The 27,902-nt window shown below is 36.2% G+C and overlaps 2 protein-coding genes and 4 non-coding genes across 6 annotated transcripts in view; 3 read left to right on the forward strand and 3 right to left on the reverse strand.

Moving 5' to 3' along the window:
* Positions 1-564: 564 nt before the first annotated feature.
* On the reverse strand, positions 565-636 carry Trnap-ugg (transfer RNA proline (anticodon UGG)). Its single transcript has one exon. It is a non-coding gene; the product is annotated as a tRNA-Pro (tRNA).
* Positions 637-774: 138 nt separating this feature from the next.
* Trnap-ugg (transfer RNA proline (anticodon UGG)) lies at positions 775-846 on the forward strand. The gene has a single exon. It is a non-coding gene; the product is annotated as a tRNA-Pro (tRNA).
* Positions 847-4,281: 3,435 nt separating this feature from the next.
* Trnap-ugg (transfer RNA proline (anticodon UGG)) lies at positions 4,282-4,353 on the reverse strand. The gene has a single exon. It is a non-coding gene; the product is annotated as a tRNA-Pro (tRNA).
* Positions 4,354-4,489: 136 nt separating this feature from the next.
* On the forward strand, positions 4,490-4,561 carry Trnap-ugg (transfer RNA proline (anticodon UGG)). Its single transcript has one exon. It is a non-coding gene; the product is annotated as a tRNA-Pro (tRNA).
* A 6,891-nt stretch (positions 4,562-11,452) lies between these two features.
* Positions 11,453-27,902, forward strand: part of LOC126373133 (homeobox protein dve-1) — an 86,002-nt gene continuing 69,552 nt past the window's right edge. Inside the window, exon 1 of the mRNA XM_050019157.1 lies at positions 11,453-11,611. Within this exon, the coding sequence (XP_049875114.1) occupies positions 11,522-11,611 (90 nt within the window). The 5' untranslated portion in view covers positions 11,453-11,521. The remainder of the gene's footprint in view (positions 11,612-27,902) is intronic.
* The window catches only part of LOC126373168 (probable hydroxyacid-oxoacid transhydrogenase, mitochondrial), a 247,904-nt gene continuing 247,730 nt past the window's right edge, over positions 27,729-27,902 (reverse strand). The window contains exon 9 of the mRNA XM_050019214.1: positions 27,729-27,739. The gene's annotated coding sequence lies outside the window, so the exon portion shown is untranslated. The remainder of the gene's footprint in view (positions 27,740-27,902) is intronic.

Consider the following 27,902-nt stretch of genomic DNA (forward strand, 5'->3'; position numbering starts at 1 on the left):
TTCTTCCCATCTCTCTCCACGTAAGTAAAACACGGAGTTGCTGCATATCGGTTCATAACATCGTACACATCTGAAAATTATTCCGGCGTCGCATCTGCGCCCGTTCGCTTTCCAAATAATAAAGTTCCGTTTAACCGCAATTCGTATGGGAGATACAACGAATGAGAAGTAATAAAGTGTATTAGGCAAAATGTATTGCAAATAGAAAACGCTTCAGTACCACCGCCTAAAATATTATGTAAGCTCTCTCCTGTAATTTCACCCGAGCCACAGATATAATTCTGTCATAAAAAAGTTATTGTGTAAGCGACGCGAGTACCAGCGAATAAGTAAGTAATATTCCAGGGAAAACCGTACGTTGTTATATTTCAATCAGAAGTGCCATTAAATATGTTTCCAATATTTATGATATTATATCTGCTGTTTTTACACGAACCATGTCACTGCAAAACCTTTAATTAACTTACCTTTGATTATAGTAAATATTTTGCTTAAATAAAAAAGTAAAGAGTGGTGATTTGTTGCGAGCCCTGCATGCCAGCAGAGGATAGTAGGAAAAAAGCAGGGCCCGTCCGGGATTTGAACCCGGGGCCACTCACACCCAAAGCGAGTATCATACCACTAGACCAACGGGCCGGCTGAAATCTAGTATTCAATTTAAACTATCCTTATGATTTTATAGAATCAAAATTGTTTACACAAATGTTTTCATAGAGCTGCTTGTGATATTGATTTATCTGAAAGGTTTCGTTTCAGTGATGGAGGCAAGAAAGCGGCTCGTTGGTCTAGTGGTATGATACTCGCTTTGGGTGTGAGTGGTCCCGGGTTCAAATCCCGGACGAGCCCTCTTTTTGTTATACAGATATTAATGTACTACGTTTCACAAAAAGTTAAAATCGATACTAAGGCTAGATACTGTTCTTTTCATATTGCAAAAACTTTTAAAGATTATTTTTCTTGTTCCATTTTTATTTTCTATTTAATAGTGTGTATACCTTGAAATACACCTTGCTAAGAGGAATACCGACACATTACACAATTATAATTTTTAGCGAATTAATCGATCGGCGCTAAGCAAAAACGTTTTCTAAGAACTTTAAACCCCTCGACTAGGGTAAAATTTAAAATGACGGTATTAATTTGTGATATTGGCGTATGTATTTGTTTAAGAAGGATGGGAGAGGATCAACAATAACAGGACGCGGACTGTGGGCAAATAGCAAGTCATATTTTGTACAGAGCTATTCGGTGATAGAGGCGGCGACGGCGGCGGCTGTGGTAAGTAAAGTAAGTAAGTAAAATCTTAATTTCCTCTACAAAAACGCATGGATAAATAAATACATACAAAAATACAATATTTGTAGAGGCTGGAGCCTAAACTAGGATACCCTGTGTTTTAGTACTCCAGGCCTCCACCTCCAGAAAGACATGGTCAAGAGAAAATAACAAAATAGAAAAATAAAAATTGAAAATATCAAAACAAAAGTTAACTTGAATTAAACATAGACTAAATCATAAAACATTTTTTAAAAAGAAAATATCAATTCTATAAATGCTTGTATGTGTGTGTGTGTGTGTGTGTGTGGTGCGGTAAAGATATCCGCTTCTTCTCTTCAGCTGCAACTCGTATAACAAAACTATAGATTGTAGCAAAAATTTGATTGATTGTTGTAAAAAAAAATAGATTGTAGCGACTAATACTTATTAACTCTTCGAAAGTATATAACCACGACGAATTTTATTCTTCTTATTGTATGGGTTCTGAAGTAGATTACCAACCTCATCAACCCTCGTGTCAGGGTTCCAGCCGCCAAAGGCCTCTGACGTGTTTCACTACGTGCTTACCTACATCAGAAAGTTGTAAAAGGAATTTTATTGATTTTAACATGTAAATATCTATATAATTGAACACAACTAGTAAAAGTTGTTGTTGGCAACAACCTCTTTTGTTATCTTTTTTAATTTGTTCTGATTTTTAATGTTTTATATTTGATTTTTGTCTTCTCAGTTTGATTTTTTCAGCTTACTAGCGACAGCGTTAATAAATATATTTTTTCGCGAATTAGTTGTAATTACGTACCACTCTGAACCAGCGTGCGTGTATGAAGCGATTGATGAATGTGGAGGAAACAAGAGAAGTGTGTCAGGATCGAAGCAAATGGAATTCTATAGTCTCTGCTTACCCCGGTGGGGAATAAGGTTGAGTTTATGTATGTATGTAGTCGTAATTTTTTGAAGACAAAGTGTACAACTTCCTCTCGTCACCAACAGTTTTTATAAGTCAACAAGTGTTTTCTTAATATCTACATTGCCTTAATTCATATTAAAGTAATGTCTATACATTGTTAGTACGTAACCGCTTACCTGTAAAGGCAGGTATTCACGCGGGGCGAATTTCCCGGAATCCGGCGATGATCCTGCGCATTCAGCCACCGTCGTAGATATTCCATTAACGCATTTCACGCGGATACCAACCTTAGCCCGAAGAATCTAGAGTTTACAGTTGATTAAGAAGAGATGGTGGATTTAGGATGTTTTTGATCTAGAAAGATGCAATAGTTACCTCGATAAGATTGATCGAGTGGGGTAAGACCAGATAATCTGGGTCGGGGATAAAAAAATCGGTGACTTGTCAAATTCGTCGCATTCTAAGCCGCGCTGGATGCGCCTGCGATCCTTGCATTGGTCTCGCTCGTTTAATGCCGGCGAATGAATTTCGTCCGGTAAAATTGTTTTCGGGGTAGTTCCCAGGACACTTTCATTTTAACTGTCGATGTTTTCAAGATCGTTATGTTGATAATTACGTAGTTATACGTATATAATAGGAAATCTTTTATAATATAGAGGTATATTTGATTCGGAGTGGGCTTGTGACTAGCAGATGCCATCAGACGAACACTTAATGACTGCTTGCTAGCCATATTTTTGGGCCATTATCCATTACGTTTATGGTACATTATACCAGAGAAGTTGACATTATCATATGTCACCTCACATTTATAAGCAACGTGTTGTAGTCGATTAAATCAAAGTCGTGCAGTTTCATTTGACTGAACATCAAACACATGATTTATAAAACAAAACACAAACTAGATAAACCGCTATCTAGTAAAAAAATAAAAAGAAATAATATAATAGCTTATTTAGGTAAAACCTACGACACACATATATACGTTAACATATACACACATTAATATTCATCATATTCGATTTTGCGATCAAGTACATTTGCGACGAGGACAAAATGCGATTTAGGTGAAATGATAATATCTAGTCGCTTTGTGATATAGTCGTTAATGTACTTAGTTAGTCATATTGCCACCTAGATAACCTGAGACCAACCCTTGTTCGATTAGTAGAACTAACATGCGCAACGTGATAAAAAAATCTCACAGTAATTTTACCGATTCTGACGATTTAATAATGTCGTTTTGTCGATTGGTGAATATGTCAATCCAAATAAGTCGTGTCGTTCTGTCAAAATACGAACAAAATCACGTGGGACGCATGTTAGGAAAAAAAAATATCGATTTCAACAAAATTTATTGAATCAATCGACAATTTTCTCACGTTTTGCAATTGTGCATGTTAGTCCTGGATATTATACTAATTTCTAGCTTTATCTATTTTTCTCCTATTCATTATTATTTAAAATCCCTTTTCTACTCATGTATGCAATTGTAAATGTTACGTTACAAATCTAGGCATTAAACAATGTCAACATAAGAAATGTGTCTGACTAATATCACTCTTTACGTGTCCACCACCTCAGGTAGGTTCGCAGATCAAAATCGGGTGACATTTCATTAATTATAATCCCAAATCTGTTTATTTTTTCAATCTCACTCGTCTTCGATTCGCAGCGGGATTCAGTGACATCAAAGTACAAAAGTTAAACCTTAACAACATTACTTTAAAGATGAGTATTGAATGAAAGGTACCAAATACACCTTTGCTTTGTCCAGATAGAAATCTGTTTTTTGTGAGTTTAAAGATTATTGATGATTATGCGATTACTTGGCGTTAAATGTGACTTAGAAGTTACCGGAGACAGTTTTGAACATACTGAATCTTTGAAAATCGATATATCAGTATATTTTGACCAGAAAACGTTAATATAAAGTCGGATTTATAATTTTATCTATTTATAGATGTCACATTCAAACTGTTTTTATTTTTTGATTTCTTTCGCTAAAAATATATTTCTAAAACCAGTCAAGCTCGATCGTTTTAGTTTAATTATTTTTGATATGTGATATGTCACTCTTTGTCAAAAAATCACGGCCCGTCCGGGATTTGAACCCGGGGCTACTCACACCCAAAGCGAGTATCATACCACTAGACTAACGGGCCGCACTTTTGCTTCCGTCTCTGCAGTCGAACTGTTCATAGAATTCAACTGTTCTTACACCTGATTAAACAATTGTTTAAATAAATTTTATTATGTAAAATCGTAATCTTTGTTTAAATTAAAGCCATAATTACAGCCGGCCCGTTGGTCTAGTGGTATGATACTCGCTTTGGGTGTGAGTGGTCCCGGGTTCAAATCCCGGAAGGGCCCTGTTTTTTGTTTCAATGACAACAACATGAATTTGAGATCCATTTGCAATTTATATTAAGCCCTATCAATTTTACAGTAAGTAAATCAAATTCAATTTTATGCGATAGCTAATTCCGTACAAAATATTATTTTGTAACGGGAATTAATCTCAAACTCCCATCGTTACGCGGAGATAACAAATTCCTGGCGAGAGGGCGAGGGAGGGGCACCCACCACCCACCCTCATTGTCTTAACTTCAGCACATGTGCTTAGATTTACACAGGGCACGAGAAAACCACGACTTTGTGAGAATTAGGTCAACCTTCCCGAATAGTAGGGAGTTTTATTGCTTGCATGAAACTGTTACTTATTTGTTTCTTAAGAAAGAAAAAAAAATACTCAAATGGGTATGGGTGTGTGAGGCTTAGTGTGTATGTGTGTGTGTGTGTGTGAATGGGACAACCTTATTTTTAAAAAGTTGAAAGATACGGTAATCATAATGGTAACATTATTAATTATTATACAGGGTGTTAGTGACATCGTAACGAAAACTTTGAGGGATTATTCAGACCATGTATCGCAAAAGTATAAATATGAAAATAATTAAAAAAAAACATAAATTTTGCGACGGAAAATTCCACTTGATATTAACTCAGAATGATCTGAATCACCTCTGTTAGTATTCGTTACAATGTCACTAACACCCTGTACAGATTGTAAATATTTATCCAAAACAAACTCATAGACATATACACAGCATCAGGCCTGTATCGGGTAGGCAGAGTTGAGCTCTCTTGGACATAGTTACAGAAATCTAAATATCATTGCTATAAAATATAACATCTAAAGCTTATTAATAAGGTATTCATAAAACCACGCTATATTAGCATACAATGTGTCTGTCTGACTCCCAGATTTGGTATTGCTGCAGTTTAGAGCCAATCGTTTCCTTGCGTCATCAAAATATTGTCTGATAACTTAATTTAATACTTGCGAATATTAGCTATAATTTTACCTTTTTAGACCCCCAGATTCCGTTTACACTTTCAAACCAGGAAATACTAAAATTTTCGTTTCGCCTTGACCAAGCTTCGAAATTATAATAACTTAAATTCTTGTTAACTTATGAATATAAATTACTATACCTAGTTAGTACTGTTCAATGTAATATTGCAGGGAAATAATTAAATTTCGCTCAAAACTTCGTATTGAGTCGTATATTTTGTATTTAACGTATCAATTTGTAATAAATATACTTAATACTATATTTTGATATTGGAGTTGAATTCTTTCCCTGCAACGTTCCGTTTCTAGATGAATTGATTTTTAGACACCGGTCAAGATATTATGAATTCTTACATTTATTATATATATAAAAAAGAGATAAAGCGTAGCGTAAAGCAAATATGGTTATAACGTACTTATTGTTAAATTATATAATTTGATGTCTATGAATATATTGCCTGACAGACCGAACGGTTGTTCCGCCTCGGTTACGTATACGTATAGTAGTACTATAGCGATGACGTCACAGACCTGTGAGTTTTATAACTACAATTCTCTAGTAAATCGTTAGAAAAAGACAGCCATTGTGTTTGATAGAGGTAACGCCAGCCAGCGAGTTGTAGACTAGTGTGTGCCGAGTAGAGTGGTCGTTGTTTAACGTGTGCCGTGACGGAGCAAGTTGGCACAGTGGCGGAGTGTGACGTCATCAACCTGAGTTACCGGAGCTTATCTGTGACGGGCCGGATGATGCGTCTCGTCTCTCGGATAGATAACGGCACAATGCTCGGCAGCGCGCATCGACCGGTGGGCGTGGCTCGGGCCCGCCCCGCGCCAGACAGAGACCGTTCTAATCTACGGATAACGGATAAACCCGCATTGGAGGAGGTTTTCGAACGTCGACGCCTAGCCTTGCCATTGGTATCTCGGATATAGGCGGATTAGGATATGTAAAGGAAAAGTTTATGTAGACGTTTCAGTGGCGAGATTTCAGGGGAGGGGGGAGTTAGAGAGCTTATTGGCGCCTTATCTGCGCTCCGTTCGTGTTTACAGCGAGCTGTTAATGTGTCATCGTGACCTTAATTGCTTGACACGATGCATGACCTGTAAACAAGACATCAATTTTAGGGTTCCGAACCTCAAAAGGTAAAACGGAACCCTTATAGGATCATTTTTATATGTAACGTAATCTGAAGTAAACATGTCTCTACAAATAGATATGAGCAGCAAAAAGTAATATTACTTTTTTAAATTGAAATTAAGGTATTTACGAGTTGTAACTCTTCCTTTCATATCACATAGTTAGTAGCATCATACCCTATAGAGTATTTCCACCTTTTCTGAAACTGAAGTGATTATTATCTTTTTTTGAAATTAAAACCATTTGGTGCCAATATTATAAGATACGTTTATAACAATATTCATATCTATTTTTTATCCCATAACACGTATAACACACAACAATTTGTGGTTTCATTTGACTTCCAATCCCGATATCGCGTAAAATCTATTACATGAAACCAACTTTCCATATGCGGTCACATCACAGCTTCTTACTCCTTAAAACTATAAGAACAAAGCTCAATTTGTAACTTAAGTATCAGGACCAAGTGATACATTGTGGTGGTAGAGTCTATTTTTAGCTAAACCAGAAATGGAGAGCCTCTAAAAAGCTAAAAGACTTCATTCAAGGTGATAATTGTAGTTACACAGTTAGTCCGCAGGTTTTACTATGACGTGTGTGACTTTACAATTTACTCGTGTTACTTATAGGTAAGGTGGTGACGAGAATACAGGATATTTTTTATATTTAGTACGAATTCATTGGTCAGTAAATGTTTCTAGTTATGCACTTGGAATTCTAATCTATATATAAAACTGTACATATATGAATATGTATACATATGTTGCACATATAAAGTACATAGTTTACATTATGTTTGGCTGGAATAAGTAGAACAATTGAAAAATATATTTTTCATCGTGGTAATATAAACGGCTGAGTTTATAAATAGAGTTTAATAGCGCTTAATTATTAAGTTGTACCAAGTATCTGTATAAGCCTTAGTTGGCTGACACAAAAAATGGTTGTTTTAAAATACACATTTATTAAATAACTGTGTTGCTGATTTTATGAGCGAATTCTTGGGAAATTGGCTTGCTAATATGGTAGAAGGATTTTCTCCTGTAATTGTGTATATTATTCGAGTAAATACAAATAGAAAAGGATATGGATGAGTAAAAGATGTGGTAAAATATTTTTTTAAGAATTTCCATATGTTTTGGATTGTGGATACAGTGGTAGAGCAGGAATATGCAGAAGAGCACCGCGGTAATTGATACTGATAAATTCGTTGCTTATCAAACTAAATTGTATATTTACAGAATAGAAAAAGAAACAATACGCTTATTTGCTAAATTACCTAATATATTCAACACTATTGCCATGGTACATATTGATAAGTTTCCTTGATTTGGTTCAATAAAGAATGTTTTTGGGATTAGGAATAATAGATTATCAAAATGCAAGTAGATAATATCGTCCTTTGTAACCCTTTCCTTATTTGTACAGTATGTAATATTTGTACTTACATATATTTAAAACTCACGCCTTTTCCCACCGGGGCAAGCAGAGACTATGGAATTCCATTTTCTACGATCCTGACATAATTCTCTTGCTTCCTCTACATTCACCAATCATCTCATGTATGCAAGCCGGTTCAGAGTCGAACGTACAAAACCATTTCTAAGGACAGATCAGTCCTTGCGTACATTGACCAAATAGGAGATCCTTTTTGGTCAATGTACGTCCTTCTGGGTCTTCCTCTGCCAGCCCTACCACCAACCTTCGCTTTATATACTGCTTTCGTAATCCTATTATCCGTCATCCGCTCTACAAATATTTGTATTTGTAAGATAACTCTGGAAATAATTAAATTCCAACAATGTTTTAACAATTTTATAAATTTCTACTTCATTATAATTACCGACTTCATTTGAAACTAACTAAGTTAAAGTATAATATTAATAAGTAGTTATAGTTGTCAACTCGGGACCGCAGTAAAGTGCCACCGATGTAAATTAAATGTAATTTTTGTAACATTGATTAATAAGCGCCGCATAGACTAATGAATTGCGGCGTTCAGAATGAATTTGATACTAATTTTAATGATGTATATACTATTATTTATTTAATGATGTATGTATATACTAATTTTAACAATGTAATAACATTGTAAATTATTAATCATTATTATTATACTTGGTGAACAAAAAAATTTATATGATTGTCGAGCCAAGTGAGTCTAATTGTTTTGGTACTTTTGAATTCTTTGATTAGAATTCGATTTGCAATTTATAATTATTTACTCTGTTATTTTCGTTTTGGTTTTATTTGTTTTTATTAAACGACCGAAAATCCATTACATATTAACTCAGTATCACGAGCTAAATGATCCGCCTTAGTATTCGTTACGATGCCATTAACAGCCTGTATACTTATTACCTTAATAATACTATTTGGTTCGTAAGATATGCTCGAGACGATGAACAGTATCAAATATTGTTATCCTAGAACTACTCCACATTGATTAAAGATAACTCAAAATATTTATTTTTTATCAAAGTGTAATTTTAACAAAAGTGTAAGTAGTAGTAAATAGAGGCGTAGATAAATGTATTTTTAAGTGTGTAGCTACATTTTAATTGAACTGTATTACACATTAAAGTAGGTAATGAACAGAACAAAGCGTCGAGTTACAAAACAGTAGAGTAACTTGGACACTCGAACAAGCATTGTTTTATCTCAGACGTCGAACTGTGATATTATAGTCGATAAGACGCACGGACAGTAGTTTACGTTATCTCATTGTAACCTCGTTACGTAAAGTAATCTGTGAAGTAACTACTTAGTAAATCTACGTTTGCTTAAGATTACTGTTGTTGTGTATAGATCATTGATTTTGAGAACAATTACGTTTATGTTTTATTATCATAAATCAGAATTGTTTAGAGTAATTATCATGGATAAACTTGTTCAGGAATCTACATCATTTCGCAAGATTTTATGGCTGAGGAGAAGAAATGACAAGAAACTGCAACATCAACACATCTTTTAATTATTTTTTTTTTGATGGGTTTGCTCTTGGCCCCAGACTTACCCGAAGGCATTGACTCACCCGGGCTATATGCATTCGGAAATACAGAAGACGGTAAGAATTCCACTCCTTAAATATTGATTTAAGGAGTGGAATGTATATTGATACATTAGAAGTTATTTAATAACTACAGGAACACGTCCAGTACCAAGAATTTTTATTGTCGAACAGTGTGTATAAAAAGTAATACAGATTTGTGAATTGTCAAGCAAGCGTTTGTACTCTTGCCTACTTACTTAAGTATTGGTACTCAATTAACGTATAATAGCTGTAAAATAGTTATTTATAAAACAAGAAAATAATTGAACTTATTGAGTCTCTCATAATTAAATTAAAAATAGCTCACAAATATATCCAAATTGAGGTTGTCGGAGGCATTGCACGATGAGTGAGTACTTACCCCATTCCACCGAGCTATCTTAGACCACAGTGGCAATGAAATGCATTACATTATACAATACTATCCAAACAGAGATATATTTATCAACAAATTATCAAGACACAATTCCACCCTGCAGTACGCTAACAGCAGCCAGCGAACAATCGCGTCGATACTAACGAGATCTGCCATTGTTTTATCTCGGCAGTCGGACAAAGAAGTCGATACAAAGCCACCTACACTGCCCTACTTTATCGATATTGTACCCCTCTCTACCTAACCTACCCTGTTACCATGCTGTATTCTATTATGCTTCGATAATCTTTCTACAAATTATGGTAGTACCGTAAATGTACATATTATTTTGTTTTGTTATCTCGGCGGCCGCTTTGTCTACAAAGTTACGTTACTTCTAGGTAACGGTAAGAAAATTGTAAACAAGTAGGTATTTGTTGGTCTATGAGTCTGAGATCGTTGTGGGATTTTTCTGTTTAGAATGTGTGAATTTGAATGAGAGAGAGAGAGAGATAGACTATTACTTACGTGATTCAATGATATCTTATCTACTTATTACATCTGTGGCTACTACACAATGGCATTCTTTACCAATTTATGGTCTATGTTTAACGTGATTATCACTAACAGAGTATTCGAGCCACTTAATTTTACAATTTTTCAGGTCGTTAACTTGCAGGAATCTTTTGAGCTATAGAAATTAAGAAAAATTAACCTTCCGCAAGGTAATATCGCTTAAACGGACACGTACAAAATTATGTGAAGCCGTGACATTTTTTTCTTACATCCCGCCCAGAGAAGCCTCCGTGATTTATGTAATGAATAAAAATGTTCCCCGCCGCCTCTTGCAAGGATACTGCAATTAGCCACATTGATAGCTTCCTAAATTGCAAAATTAAATCGACTACGCTTTAATTAAGATTTACAAGGAGGTGTTAAGGTGGAATGAAACGGAAGTCGAGTTCATGTTCTGTTTCATTTATATTCAGCTGCGACTATGCTTAGTCTTTTTAAACCAAAATATTTATAATACTCTTGTTAGTATACGAACTAAATAACGAACAAAATAAATGGAAGCAGCATTAGACTTAATCGAGATAACAGTGTGTTCTATTTGGCACAACAAATTAGGTAGCGCGTGCAATCTGCGAATTACAAGTGTAAATAATCCGCGTCCGCCCAGCCGCCGCGCCGTGGGCTGGGCTTTGGATGAAAAAAGAAACTCGTTAAAACAGCGGCTTAAAAAAGAAAAGCGCTGAAACGGGAAGGCTCGGTGGTATGGTATGGTGGGTATCGGTTTTTCTCGTTGCGGGCGGTGCGTTGGGCGGGGCCGAGGTTCAGTACTGCGCGGGCCGCCGGCACGATCGCACGCGTCGCCGCGCGTTGTACGGTCGCACTTCGGCATGTTGATGTCGTGAGCCGGCAACATGGACTTCCAGAGTGCTATGGAGACGTTTGCCGAAGCGTGGGCTGCGGCCAACACTGTCAAGTCCGAGGTGCCCAGCGATCTGTCACAGGTCAGTTTTTGCCAATTAATTAATTTGTGAACGTAAATTTTTCCTCATCACTTAATTTTCTGGTAATTACAAGTGCAAAATTTAAATTTATTCCAACATTTTATGTTGGTTACAAAATTCTAAATTAAGAGAAGTCCTGTAGTTTTCTAGCATACTTTATTGTCGTATTCCTTCAGGAAAAGCTGCTTTCAGGAGCACTTTATCTAATCTCTATATAAAAAAACCTGACGTAGTTTAGCATTATTATAGACTGGGGTTGTTATAGTTAGTGTTTAGATTGACATAAGTATTTAATTAATGCACTTTAGACAATAAGCAGTCAAGTTCATCTTGATAAAATTAATTTGCATTCGAAATAATAGAGTACGTATCATTACTGTATCATAGAGTCATTGAATTGATGATATTTTCAGCAACTTTATTAGGAACACAATAACAACGGCTCCTTCATTTATAATAGATTACTGGAAATTATTAATTAATACAAAATTGTTGTTTGAATAAAAAAAACTATAATCAAAATATCAATTCATCAACGATTTTTAAATAAAATTAATTATCAACCATTAAACTTTCTTTTTAAAAGGACTACGTTATTGAAAGTAATAAAATGTAGGTATATATTGAGTCAATGACCCCAAATTCTTATCTTTACATAATAGTGTTATGATAACCAGCTAAATAACTAATATAATAAGGTAGACCAATTCTGAACGAATGCTGAAAACACATTATGGTTTTTTTTACAAAAAAAAAAAATGCAGAATTTTTGATTTTACCACAAGCTGACACTAACTAGGTAGATCTATGTAGACCTTTAGTTAAGATAAATACTTTTTAATTGATCAGTATATTATAAAACATTTTTAATCGACTTCTTAAGAACAGTGTCGCATTGTCAATTAATTTATCTTGATAACATCGAAATATTGCACAAGTGATTGCAGTTTAACTACCGACAGACAGACAGGTTTGTTTGTGGTTAGCTAACTATTTGCGGGAAACGAATTATTTGCTATAGATTTTCCTCTAGTTTAGTATAATTTTGCTATTGTCAATTTCGTAAGGTAGCTTATAGGGTATACTGAGCGAGGTTCGCGCCTAACTGGGCACCCTCAGGCCTGTTGTCTCAAATATTTGTACGGGGTGAGAACCATCAGCGCTCCCTATTTGTCCGGCCATATAGTTAATGCCATCTTAGGTAAACCACTAATAAGTCACGCAAAAATGTATGTGGACCTTTAGGCACCTACTTATTCACACTTGCCAGTAATCATTAAGCCAAATCAGTAGCTTGAAACCTAATAAATAAATGTTCTTATTATCATTTTTTTCGGACAACTTTTAACTGTATAAAGCCTGACCTGCGTCCAACAGTGGGTTGCTAACAGCTGTAGATTAGCTGTAGCCATATGTAGTAAGTTGTAGTTAGGAAGTTTTGTAACGGAAACATTAACATTAGAAAGGGGACAAGTTGACCAGTGTTTACGGTTTGGTAAGTGCATCGCAATCATATATGCTGCTTTGCAAATCCTATCATTGGAACGGATGTTGTTGTACCTGCCTTTTTATCGTTGTTCAAATTTGCATATACACATAATAATAATATTACTGTATATAGTATAATAATAGTACGGACAATTAGTTATTAAAATTAGTAGTATAATAATGTAGAGATATATGAGGCTGAGATCTTGAAGTCGTTTGGACTTTACTTAGTGGCAATTGAGATTATAATGTCTCTTTAATGTGATTGTCAAATTGTCGTTTATTTGTTTGGTTTGTTAATATTCCAAGTAAGGAAATAAATCCAAGATTCTATTGATATCTAACTTTACATGGCCATTTCGTTCCGATATTATTTAATAATCATCATTTTCATGTTTATAAGTGTAAACTCGGCAATAGTAATTGTTGCCATTAAAATAAAATTTTATGTCAACTGTAGTTTTGTTCTTCGTAACTTACTACAAACTTACAGAGTTAAAGAAATCAAATTACTTAAGTATCGATATCAATACTTCATTCACTGCACTCAATTTAAAATTGACATTGCTCTTTTATCTAGTTCGACGGCTATTGATTTTGGAACGTGATACCAATTTCTTGGCCGCTATCATTTGGTACTGGCAGGATGTCATGTTCAATAATCGATGGTTTGCAATTCGATTTCAAATTTTGCCGATTAAATCGATAGCGGTGTTTATAAATATTCGCCGGGTGAGCTAATCCATTATCGCGGATTATTGTTCGGAGCGATAACTCTGTATTACCTATTGCTGATATCGTGTGCTGGTACGAAGCCTGTACTGTTATGATACGCAATGATTGGATTCTGTTTTTAAATTCTATGCTCAATGACGGTTCAAATTCAAATTCAAATTCAAAAATATCTTTATTCAGTAGGTAACATAGTTACACTTTGAATCGTCAATTTTACATAACGAACGTCTCGTCCGCCTAAAACTACTGCAGCTTCTCACAACCTGTATAGCCGGGGAAAAGAAGCTGCAAGAAAAACCTCGGCACAGGGCCCTAGACGTTCTTTAAAAAAATAAAAATAAACATAAAATATTGGTATACAATTGAGTAATTTAGCTGCCTAATATCAGTTCTCAGACAGTTAATCCCATGCATTCATATCTTCTAAATAATCACTAACTTTATAATAACCTTTTTTGTAAAGTTTTTGTTTAACTACTGTCTTAAAACAGTTGAAAGGCAAATTCTGAATGTCAATGGGAATCTTATTGTAAAAACGTATACATTGCCCCTTAAAAGATTTAGTAATCTTATGTAATCGACTGACTTGTAAAGCAAGTTTATTTTTATTCCTGGTATTAACAATTCCTGGTTGTAACAACGTCCCGTTTATTTATCATTATTTTCGGCCAGCTGAGGTCGATGTTACGAGATTTTACTATGTAAGTAAGTAGTGTTTAAGAAATGAGATGTAGAGCGATTGAGTTCGTAATTTCCCTGGTAGAAAATGACGATATATATTTCGCAGAAACCTATTGATTACAATAATTAAATACGAATTAGGCATTTCTTGATGTTCTGCACTATCAATTAAATTGCAGTCATAGTGGAAATCCAATAACAAGTAATATAACGCACTTTGAGCAAGTATATAGAGTTGGAAGATACAAAGATACCTAAAACGTTATTGACACCGTTACACTTCTATCGATGATGACTTAGTCGTTTCGAAATAGTAACAAAAAAACTCTACCTAAACACAATTACTACGTAGTTAGAAAGTTGGCGCGTGCCGGGCTTACTACAAAAACCGAGTGTATAGTGGGTAGTAGATAAATAAAATCCGTGCAATTACACACGTACGCGGTGAAATACTCCGTGGTCCAATCTGCGCCGGAGTGGGCACAATGCGCGCATTGGGAGCTCATTACGTAGACGCCACGTGCTCCCGCTTTGTAACACTATTACAGACACACACAAAATCATTCTGATGAATTTTAGATGTCATAGTGAGATGGAATTGAGTTTCGTCATCACGTACGCCCCGTCCCGAGTACGGAATGCTTTGTCAAGGGATGTTGATTTGATCATTGAATTTAATGCTTTTAGCGAGTTGAAAATTAAAATTTGACGAAAAAATTATAGTATTAATATCAGTAATGATAAGGCGTTACCAAATATATTTCGAGTGTTTGAATACCACGTAGTCTGGTTAAGTCATGCTTGAAATCTACCAGTCATTGCTTGATGATACAATGTTTAACTCTCGGTCGAGATTAGATTGGATGCATCTTTTTTTTTCGATTAACAAATCGATTGAAGCGCATGTAAGCTCCCGGTCGCGCGGCGGCGGCACGCGCTGCGCCCGCGCCGCTCCCGCGATGTAATAGGCTCCATCTCGCGGATAAAGCGGCGACACCGTTACCTTTCTCAAATCACGTACACTATTGTAATATCCAATCGCCCAGAAATGAGATTGCGGCTAACAAGTTATTTACATTGACGTTTTAATATGGACACTAAAAAACCTATTTAAAAAGGTAATTATAATGTGGTGTCTGTAATAGCCACCGTACGTTCAGGCGCGCCGCCGCCTTTGTGACGCAGCTAAGCTCCGAGATTAATTTGGGGGCACAATGAACCAGTTTATAGTCAATCATATACACTGTAATAAGAAGTATCGGTTGCAATATTTGTTTGTCAATTCTGAAGTTTCGTAAGCGGGCGACGGCCGCGACGCTGCTCCCGGCGTTGGCTCGATAGGATCTTTATTACAGCTCGTTCTTTTTGGGAAGAAAATGATTAATATAAGGGATCGGCGCGGACGGATAAGTAGTGGAGATTGACGGAGTGATGCGGGGTCTGTGACCGGGCGCGGGCTGCGAAAGCCGCGAGGCCGCATTGCGCCGCCGCAGCCAAAAACTAACCATAAATTACTGGCTACTTGCTGGCCGGCGGCCGACGACACGCGCGGGAGTTTTTTACCGGCTCCCGATCCTGTTACAACGCCGATTTCTCACGAACACAAGAAATTGCTTCGAATAATGAGGTTCAACATTATGAGCTGCTGTGACATCCATGAGATAAGATTTGATGCGAAATTGTGCATAATGACATTGTGATGTTTTATCACAACTCGGACTTTGGCAATGCCATGCACGTACAGGGAACGCGCACCATTTTTGAGCGTACGAAGATAACGCGACGGATAAAAACTGAAGTGCGAGTGCACGGGTGAGGAATTTGGTAGCCCACGGCTGGACAGGTTTCGATTGCCGCTTCTTCTAATTTTCTGGATTATCTTGTCCGCCTTTCAAAAAATCGCAAAAGGTTTCTTGAATACATTTTATATTGAAAATCCATTAAAGATTTAGACAGTTAAATAAGTGCTCTCTGTAAACGAAATACTTGAGAAATCAATTACAACATGAACCATGATCAACTGTACTTATTTTACATGAAGACTCTCGATAAAAAGTAAAGAGAATACGTAATTGAAATTATAATACAACGAGCCCAGTTATCTGTAATAGCGCTTAAGGGCGGTAGCACATAGAGCGCGGCGCGGGAGTGGCGGCGCGACGTGTCAGGATCGACAGCGCCGCGGGCCGACATGGTATCGGACTTATTAAATAATAACACATGCTCAAGTAGCACTTTTAATAACACACTAGACCTCTTATAAAAACGACGCTACACTTTGATAAGAAATAATCGCTTGTAATCGTCTGAGTTTCCATAATAAATATAAAAATATTGGATGCAAAGTTCTTAAATATTCATCATACGTGAATGTACATCAGACAAAGAGTGCCCGCCTTTCTCCAAGGGAAGACGACGCGCACTCTAGCGATTACCTGGTTTTTTGCCCCCCTCATTATGCAGATTCCGGCGAAAAAGGAATAAATTTAATAACACGCGTTCGTGCGCATGCGTTATCGAACGCACTTGCTTCTGATAATCTGCCCGCGCGCCGCTCGCGCAATTATAGTCGGCGCGGCGGCGGCCAGCGCCTGCGCACCGCCGCCGCTTCACGCCGCCATCAGCGCCTTCGCCGCAGACACAAACACACTACTACTATTAATTTCCATTTCACAATTTCTACTAGTTTAGAAACATATCTATTTAAAATAGGGTACTCGGTTACTTAATCCGTAGAAATCGAAAGGTTTAAACTATTATTTGAGCTGTAATTGAAATTTCACGCTTACTTTTTAACAATTCATGTTGCGTCAACACTTATGGGAACATTCTAATTGTTACACTGAAATTTTGTCGGTTTAAAAAGTTATTTGTTATATGAAAAGAAACTTAGAATGAGGTCGATTAGCATAGTTAAGAAATTCGATTGAGAAAATCATAGTCAACCAATCTGTTCTCGGTTTCTCCCGGTACGGATACGCATATGCTGTAGAATGCACGTCGCCAGAATTGTGGTGCGGTAATAAGGATAATCTGGCACTTGAGGAGTGTAATTAATAATGGACGACGATTACTCGACAGATTTGCGAATTCTCCCCAGGATTACTTACATATGGGGAAGCATTTGTATTACTTAGACGTAGTTTCCTAATCTGCAAATGCGTCTTTGCATGTAATTACGGACTGTGAAAGTGACACGTGTTTGAAGGCAGCTGTGTAGGAGCAGGAAAGAAGCAACTTCCTTTTGAAGGTATTCATTAAAATACTGTTAACCTCAAATGTTTAAAAAGTATTCAATTGACGGTTTTTTGGTATAGACGTTTTGGGACTATTGAAACGTACCTATTGGGAGATTACCTTAACCTTACTCATATATAAAGTAAACATTCAAATTCTCATAAAGCTATTCCCGATTCTTATACAGGGTTGAAGGAGTTAGTAATCCACCTCACAATCCATACGATAGAGGAAGATACAGTTTGTCACTGGATATAGCTCTGATATTTTATCTCTTGATCAGGTTCCAACCAATCAACAATATGGTTTCTTTGAAACCATAATACGCTTATTGTGAGTTTGCTAAGAAAAAACAAATATTTTGAACAAATCGGTCTTGTATGTGCAGGGGTTATCAAGTGCCCGGAAAATCAAGTTTGAGTCACCAAAATAAGTTGTATCTTACATTACGAAAGCTTTAGTGACTTCATATAGAACACAAATTCTAAACGAATAATTATAGTTACATTAAAATAGATATAGATAGTTTAATAAGTGCTCTCTGAAAACGAAATACTTGAGAAATAGTGAGTTTCTATAAACAGCTTTCCGAATTTAACATGAAGAGCATTTTCAAAACCAGCTCGTTCCATGTTCGAGCTATTACAGTACCCAAGCAGGTTGTGTCGCTTAATGACGGGATAAAATGACAAATATTTCACCAGTCCAGACAGGGTTGGTCAAGTGTCCTGATGGATCAAGTCGGAACCTCCAAAAACTGGCCGAGCGCCTTAGCCTTGAATGGCTTAGCCCTCTGGACACAGCAAATAGCTGACGTGGCCCGCGGGCGACCGCGCCCTGCATACACAATGCGCAGGAGAGGTTTCATCTTCCGTGGAGCCTCCTTTCGTTTACAAAAATCTATATGACGAGGCACAAAATTTAACACTCGCATACCCTGAAACACTGTATTAGTATTAATAGGAGTGCGTGTATTATACGATACACCTGCACCTATCCCGCAGGGATAGAGATGTCATGCTATGTTAAGTTATCGAATACGAACTTAAATGCAAATCATCTGAAAATATGAAAATGCTAATAAAGTTAATGATAATATCGATCAAAATCCATTTCCAATTAGAGTCGCTCTACCGGATTAATTGTGTTTTATACAAATACGTAATCTAAAATTTTACACAGTCCAATTCTAATGTTAGTTATTTTTTCTTATTTTTATAATCTCGTTCACGATGGCACGTGCCTCTAAGCTCGACAGTTCAATCTACAAGTTTTCAATACTTATCAATTCGAAATATGCAAAAAAAAAAATATCGATATCGATTTTAGTCACCTAAACAGATATGCAGAACGGTAGAGTTGTATTTTATTTATATTGAAAGTGGAACGGGTCTTTGTATAAAATATTTGTACTTTTTGTGTGTTTGATCATCTCCACTGTCGTCTGAAGCCGGGCGGGTAATGGAGTATTTCGTATTTGCTTCATTTTTTATTTTTTGCCGGTTCGATTACGCGAACGCGATCTCCTCATCATTCTCGGCGAAATTCGGGAGCGTCTCACCCGTCGGCCCCGAGATATTAATTATTGATTGACGATAAAGTATGCGTAAATATTGTATAGCTGCCGTAACTACCTCGGCCATTATGTCGTAACGTTCTGTTACGATTTTCATCACGTCGTATGATTATACGTATTGTTGACTGATATTCGAAAATGTTGCTGTGTGATCTTTAAAATGCTTTTATGGGTTTCGGTTCAGTGCAGGCAGCACTTGTAAACTTGTAATACTGGTATGGTTTTTGGAGCTTTCTTTGAACTGAAATCTTGATGAGTAGTTTGAAGGTTAATTAAAATGTTATCAGTCTATCGAATTGTATTGGCATGATTGGAATATATACATTAATGCTGTATTAGCATGTATAGTATAGGTTAGTGCATAATTTGGCGTCGATGAGAAAGTGAGTGATAACAATCAGGCGCTACTGGCGGGAACAATGGCTAGTAATGAGTGGCGACGTCAGCTGTCGCTGCGCCGGCGCACACTGGAGAGCCGGCAGCTCGACACCCCACTTTTTAATCCTCGCTTAGCAAATTTTGCAAACGACTACTGTGACTATGAAGTCCGGTATATAATTTTTTACAGTTACCTTATTAAAGAAAATATAGTTAAAGTGGTGTGTAAGTAAATTATATAGCATTTCATAAGACTATTAAGTACTCAGAATTGTGTAACAGAACATTGAAGAAAGAGAAGATTATTTTTTGGAAGATTTATAGAAAACGTCATATAAAACTTACTTACCTTTTAATTAGAAGTTGAAAAAAAGTATAAAACTCATGCCTTAAGAGACTTACTTCACTTACATTTGAAAAACTTTCATGATTATATGTTTAAACTGTAAAAAAAATCCAAAACGCATGTATTAATAAGTGACGCACTTGCAATATAGTAGTATCGCAAATTATTTTATGTAGGTATAGGTATGACATCTGTTTAAAACAAATAATAATTATGATTTAAATTACAAATAATGATTCGATTGTAATTGATACCTATTGATTACAATGTGATCGACATTACAAAAAGATAGCGCCACAAGTATTTGGATGATCGCATTAATGCTGTCAGTCAGGTAATTCCAGTTTTACTTCTCAAACTACTTATATAATTAAACACGAATTCACTAAACCAATTTCAATAGAAAATATTGTGAATGGGGATTCTCTTAGTTTTTTTTTAAATTAACTTGAACTCATTACCTGTATAGAAGCCTTAGCCAAGTTGTAAACGATTATGATAATCGACTTGTCAACCCCATAGAAACGGATCACAATGAATTCGACTTTGGATCTTATATCTTGATATCACGTGGTCCCAGTAGGCCCTGCACGGTAACCGCGCCGCGCTGCGGCGCGTATTATATCGAGGCCTTCGACCAATAGCCGTTTGACGTCCATCTACGTAGATAGCATTTGTATCGTTATTGGTCGAAGAGCTTAATATAATTCGCGGCGCGCGGCGCGGTTGTCATGCAGACCCAGCAGGATTTGTATCCGGTTAATGGCAATAGGCTCGGCCCCTGTTATATTATAGCTGGCGAGGAGTGAGTGTATAGTATACAATACATTATCCGCATCCAGATATACGGGATGTTACGTTATTTTTTTTTTCAGACAACTTAGGTCCATAGAGTATTAGTAACAATGCCCTTAAAACTATGTTAGTAATTATTATTATACTAGGTAGGTAAAAATATACAACATAAATATTTAGGTTAGTGGGACCGGCACTACTCGGTAGACACCGTTTTAGTGACATGTAGTTCGATGAACCTACCGAGCAGAGCAGAGTCCCATCTACCCCCAAGCATCTTTAGGACACTATTCCCGCTCTCCCGCAATCGATGATCCCCCGTGCTCGTTGTATGTAAGGTCTAGGCCACTTTTTTTTTGTAATACACTGGCAACTACCGAACTCTTCCCATGTTCCCAGTTTCCCCACTCGCCGCACCAAGTGCGTGTATTGTGACTAAAACAAAGCCCGGTGGAGCACCACTCTTCTTTAATTTTGGAGTGCGAGTTAGTATTTGAATTGGTTTTAATCGTGGGATAAACAATAGCGTGCAGCGGTGCGTAGTGCCACGCCCAGCGCATGTGCACGTTACACGTCCCACGTTCAATAAGCTCTAAATAGTTTTTAAGTTTTCGAGAATTATTAATCGGTTAAGATCTTCGGGCATAGCTGGCATAATAATGTGGTGGCTTAAAAGAGAATTTACAATTTTATACAGAATTTTTAAGTGTTGTAATTACATAAAGTATTTTTTTAACTTAAATCGAATAAGCGATTAAGTACTTTAATAAAATTAATTACTTTGTCGCCTTGTACTTTTAACATTTGGGATGTCAGTCATTTTTGATTAAGCAGATATGTATATATATTTATGCTTCTTAAAGTATAAGTTAAGAACTTACCAGACTTAAAAATGGCCAGTCAACGTTCACTCAGATATGAAAAAGAAGCTTCCTCGACTATACACTTCCTATTTAGTGACCCAACATACCTTACCGGTCAAAGACTGCTAGATTATCCACAAAAAATACCCTTGTTTATGCTTCGTATGTAAATTGTATGAGAACGAGTTATCCTAGGGTGGGGGCGAGCGATGCGAAACGCGTGAGCAATCATTGCGATCGGTGACGCCTGCGCCCGCGCCGCGCTCCCGTCCGTCCCCGCGGAAAAGACGGAAACATACACACCTGCAGGAATTATGTGTAACGTGTTACGCTAATGCTACTCATTGTTAAGGGTACGTCGATAATCAGGGTATGAACCAGTAACGTTATTAAAAGTCATTTTAATAATGTGTCTAAACTTTATATTTTACCATGAACTACCTAGTTAGACACAAATACCTAGTAATGAAGTAAGGTTAAAATAATATATTTGGAATATTAAAAAAACATTTTCGCGTTTTTTTGTTAATAAATGTTTTGCTAAGTCACTGGATAATTTGATAACAAATTACTAAATATACTAAATAACACTACTTACTAAAAATTAATTTATATTATACCATAATATATTGTAATTGATTAAATAGAGGGAAAAGCAGATGTGTCCCACAATACTTACCTACAATTATGTATTTTATAAAATACAATAGACAAACTAATACAAGTCTTTATATTCAGAGCGCTCTATAAAGTATTTCATGGCTTTAACAAAAAAAACGAAGGTGATTAGTATTTGTTGTATTTAGTGATCCATTGTTGAGCAGTCGTAAATGCAAATGTAGAGCTATTAACACGAGCTTTTTGAGATAGAACTCCATGGCGATTGAAAGTAACATGTTGTTTTTATGTTTCTCACAGTTGTAGCGCATGGTAATATCACTATAGGCGATTAATAGACGCAGTGTCAGCTTAAGTAGAGGTTATAAACATACACGTATTTATGTTGTTGTAAATTATTCAGTCATTATTTACAAATATACTGAAAAAAATAATAATTATAAATATACTAATACTCGATTTATTTGGTTTAAGCAATAAATATTTTTTCATTTTTCATTTTCATTTTTCGATGTATTTTCTAATGTTAATACGTCAAGGGATTCGTGGTAGCCCAGTTGGTAGAACGTTTCCCTCTCTTTTAGAGGTCGCAGGTTCGAATCCAGCACAGGCCTAAACCAATGATTGTCAAATGATTACCACATGCTCAGCGGTGAAAGAAAACATCGTGAGGAAACCCACATTCCCGAGAAATGCATTTTCGGAGGTATGTGACCTAACCTGTATTGGGCTGGTTTTCCCTTCGCGGGTTGGAAGGTCAGACAGGCAGTCGCTTCTGTAAAAAACCGAACCTGTTAAGTCTTCAGGTTAGGTAAGCGAATTCTGTGAAAAACGAGGTAATGCTGGGGAGATGATTAGTAAATACGTCGAGTAAATGATTTTGGAATTGGCCTTTGATAGACTGGAATGGAAAATGCTACACCGACAAGAGCGTGGCTCTTAAATTGATGATGATGAAATGATTTTGGGTTTGATGTGGAATATTGTGGACTCAAATTAAATGTCGTATCTTTAATTCGTATGTCCTGTATGAATTTTGGCACTGTCATTGTCGTTTACCTGAAGGAGCGATGGAGCTTTTTTGAAGCGATGCTCTATTGAACGACATATAAATAATTGCTAATACTATGTCAAATAAATGCGGCATTACCTTGGATTTTTGGATTTCCTCCAACGCACTCTACAGAAAACGCACTGTAACTCTCTCTCTCTCTCTCTCTTTCTCTCTTTATTTAAGAGCCGCGCTCTTGTCGGCGTAGTAATCGCCATTCCTCTTCTTCCCGCCAAATCCTTCACGTCCTGATACGACACGACATGCACCTTCTCTTTTATTTGTTATAAATGTTCTCTACTCCTTCCTATTTTTCGTTCAATTTTTTCTTCTATGATGTTTTTGGCGAATCGTGTCGTATCAGGTGGCCAATCATATTTCCTCTCCGGTTCTGTATAGTCTTACTTCGTTTAGTCTTAGTTTTATAGTCTTACTGTAACTCTAAATGGTACTTTATTGATAGGGATATGACGTGCAAATACGTAATTTTGCGATGTACAATCGTACGAGTATGTACATTTTTTACGCCTTTGATAATCTTAATGAAAATTATAATGCGGTAAACGAAACAAAGGCTGGCCCGTCGTGTCACGCACTCTTACGCACATATCGAAGGGATAGTCGTTTTTTTACGCAATTACAATGGTTTCGTGGAGGAAGTTGCGGATTCAAATTCAGAATAACGACTTTTTGTAACACGCAATGCTGTTTTTAAATAATTGGTGTATCTTACATGCAGTTATAAATAATATTCGAAAAAAATAATACTTAAAATTCCTTAATTTAAATTCGCTACTTGGTACTATTAAAAATATTACAGCGATATGGCTTTAATGATTCTTGAGAAAGTGTAAATAGCGTTACGTTTCATGAGCACAATGATCCGATAAGCTTTCAAAATATTATCTTTTGTTTACAAAAAATGACGGTAATTGCGGCATTGCATTAGAAATCGCATGCGTAGCACGCATCGGAATCGAGTAATTAATTCGGCCCAACCTATCGACCGACGATCTAAAAATTCACATTCGATGGAATTGTGTGTGACTAGACACAACCCTAGCAATACAGTGACCACTGAGGGACACTGAGGTTTTTAGCATGCGAATACATTTTTGTTTAATTAAGTTCATAAACTTGGTAATTTAGTTTACAAATATTCCGTAATAATACACAAATTACACTAATTTATTCATTGCACTGTATTGCCCCCGCTGATCACGTAATTTTTTATCTTCTACACGTACTAAGTGCTTGTTCCTCTTCTTTCATGGTCGAAGGGAAAATAAAATATGGACAATCAGATGCCCGTTAGTTAGTGTGAAACAGTAGCAATACGATTATAATAATTTGCGGGTAGTTGGGAAACTCGTCACAGTCGCGCGACTTGTTTATCGATTTATCGGCGGATGCGTTCCCGATTACCATCGCCCGGGTAACCGTTACACCGCGTAAGTTTTTCGCGAGAAAAAACCACAATTATAATAATGATCGTCCTAGTATGGGATAGTAGCACTTGTTTATGCAAATGACTTAACTAATTAAGAGGGAAATAATTTTCAATGTTGTTTGCATGTGGTGCGTGGAAAAAACGATGTGGTTTTTGTCGGCTCCCTCCGCTGGCCATTGTCACAGACAACTATATAGTGCTTTGATCGATCTATTGCCACATTGCCAGTACACAATACTTAGTTCGCTTTTTCGAATAGAAAATATTGCTTTCACCGATTCATATCAGTTGCAAAAAATCGATATATTTCCTGTTAAGATATCGATTAAATCTCAAGTCTATTAGCATAATTGTCCCTTAAACCCATAAGTCTGCTCTTAAGGACAATTCTTAGTCCGTTACGCATTATAAGTCCCTTGTTTGTTGAACTCCAGGGCTTTTTAAAGCAGCTTAAAAGTGAATGGGGCCGAGACGAAGTAAAGGGTTCTTATAGAATGCCGGTTATCGCAAGCTTAATCTTAGCGAGCAAATTAGGATTAATTGAACTTTTTCCTTTTAATTCTGAGAGTCTTTGTGTTCGTGCGTAATTCGTTCAACATGTCACTCGGGGAAACATATAGAGCTGTTAGTGACACTTATGAAAAATTGTTATAGATTTTATATGTAAGTTACTTTAGTAGTATATACTATCTTTAGCAATAACGCCTGACTTTCGTCCTTGCAACTGATTCCGTAGAATAAACCCACTCAAAGAATAATCATCATTAGATTAGATAACGCCGTAGATCGCTATTACCACTTACATCGCTACTGGTTTAACAAGTGATTAGCATTTGTTGCTGTTATTTGTGTTATTAAATATTCGTAATGCATACACTTCCACTGTGATTGACACATAATATGCATAATACAAACTCCAACCCCCAAGAACTTTTCTTACTTACTTGTCTCACACCTTTTCTACCGACTGCAAAAGAAAATAAAAAAGACTAAATAAAGAAATTTCATTTAATTTCACTGTCAAATGAAATCAATTTCTATGGTGTGGGTTGTGAGGTAGATTACCAACTTCATCAACCCAGGTGTCAGGGTTATTATTGAGCCGCCGAAAGTAAATGAAATGAAACATAGTTTAATTATTTTTTGTAGTCCACCGCTGGTTTTCGCGTTTCATTGACGTTACAATTTAAAGAAGGTTTTGTCAACTCTATAGAGTTCGACCGCAAGTGCGTTCGTATTAAGGGGTGAGGCGTGAGGGGTGAAGGGTGAGGGGTGAGGATATCTATAACCCGATGGCGGTTACAGTCTCTCAGGTGTGACGGGGCGGAAACGCACTATCATTACCTACCCACATACCGCGTACGATGCGTGCCCAGGACCAGTGCACCCTACTGGTTGACGCAACCTGTGTGGGTATGCCAGGGGACGGATTAGACTAAATTTAGATATTTTCAATACATACGACTTACGTTTTGTTTACGTACTTATTTTCCTGATATAAAGTTTAAAGAAAGTTATCATTAGTCCTAATTAACACCAGGCAAACAAATACTGTGTATTCTGCATGGAATGTTTTTTTTTTCCTTTTTCAGGTACGGAATCTGCTTCAGGAGTACTTAGCGCGTGCTCATATCTTTATAGCTATTCACATTCATATTTAACATGTCCCTTGGGCGCTGTTAATGTCACTTTTTATGTTGTGAGAAGCTGCAGAAAACTAAGGCGGATGAGGCGTCCGTTATGTACAGAATTACGATTCAAAAGAGTAACTATGTTACCTACTGAATAAACATATTTTTGCATTTTAAATTATAATTATTTTAGCTCGCTCAAACTTATTTCTGTAAATAGGTAAGTTGAATCATGAACTAAAATAGTAACAACCAAAACAGGTCAAGACCGAAACTTTTGAAGAATATTTTTCGTGAATAATTTACCTTATTTCGTGGTTGTGTAATAAGACCGGTTTGAATATTTCCGGTTCAATTATTATTTTTGGAAAGCAATAAGTAAATTATGAGGATGTTATCAATAAAATTCTCCAATGTATAAAAAAATTGACACATAAGAAGCCCTCCACATTGCAAATGATTGATGATGCATGCTTTTTTCCTGAAAGTTCATCCCACTTATTATATAAAGGATAATTAGACATAAGATTATTTACTCAATACTGTTTTTATTTAATTTTTTATTGTCTTTAATTATATTTACGTATAGAATTCCGGAAGTGCAAATCGTTGCATTATATTTATTGATCGCAGTAACGACTTCACAATATAAAAATAGTACCTAATCTACATATTTATGCATTTGACATGTATTTATATTACATACCGTTTTTGTATTGTGTAACGCACAGAAATAACTTTTTAAATTGATGTAAATAGCTACCTATAAGAAGTTTTAAAACAGATCTTTTTACCTATGTCAACAAGTATTAGAGCTTTTATTATGGCCTTGATAATTCAAAGAATATTTAATGATTCCTATGACCATAACGAGTTAAATGACGTGGAACACGTCGTTTGAAATAAAAATAATGATAAAAAAGCTAATCCCGCCCTGTGCATATCCATGGATCCAGCGTCACAGGCCGCTAGACACGGAGGATAATAAAACGCTAAATTTTATAGCACTCGGTCAGTATAGATAATCGCTGCCACTAACACACCAACGGCTTTTTGCAGGGTTATAATTTATTTTTCAATAGATTCTAACGTTCCATTTTAATACTGGTCACTAGGACTTAGAAAAGTTGGGTTTTTTGACGTACAAATTACGCAATTTAAGATAGAGCAAAAAAATACAGATAATAAATACTGGGACTAGTATTATTTTTGCAATAAGTACTTAATGTGGTTATTTCGCTACAAAAACATATTTTTACTCATCATCTCTTTAACTTACATTAATTTTGTCTTTACGTCTCTTTTACATCATAATTAATGGCAAAAGAAGATCATTTTGTTATCATTACCTCCGAGTGACGAGTAAGACATAACTGAGTAATACTTTTTTAATTCAGGTAACACTTTATACCTTATTACTTTGTAGAATGCCACATCGTTAG

Source organism: Pectinophora gossypiella, chromosome 2 (genome assembly GCF_024362695.1).
Source record: "Pectinophora gossypiella chromosome 2, ilPecGoss1.1, whole genome shotgun sequence".
NCBI lineage: Eukaryota > Metazoa > Arthropoda > Insecta > Lepidoptera > Gelechiidae > Pectinophora > Pectinophora gossypiella.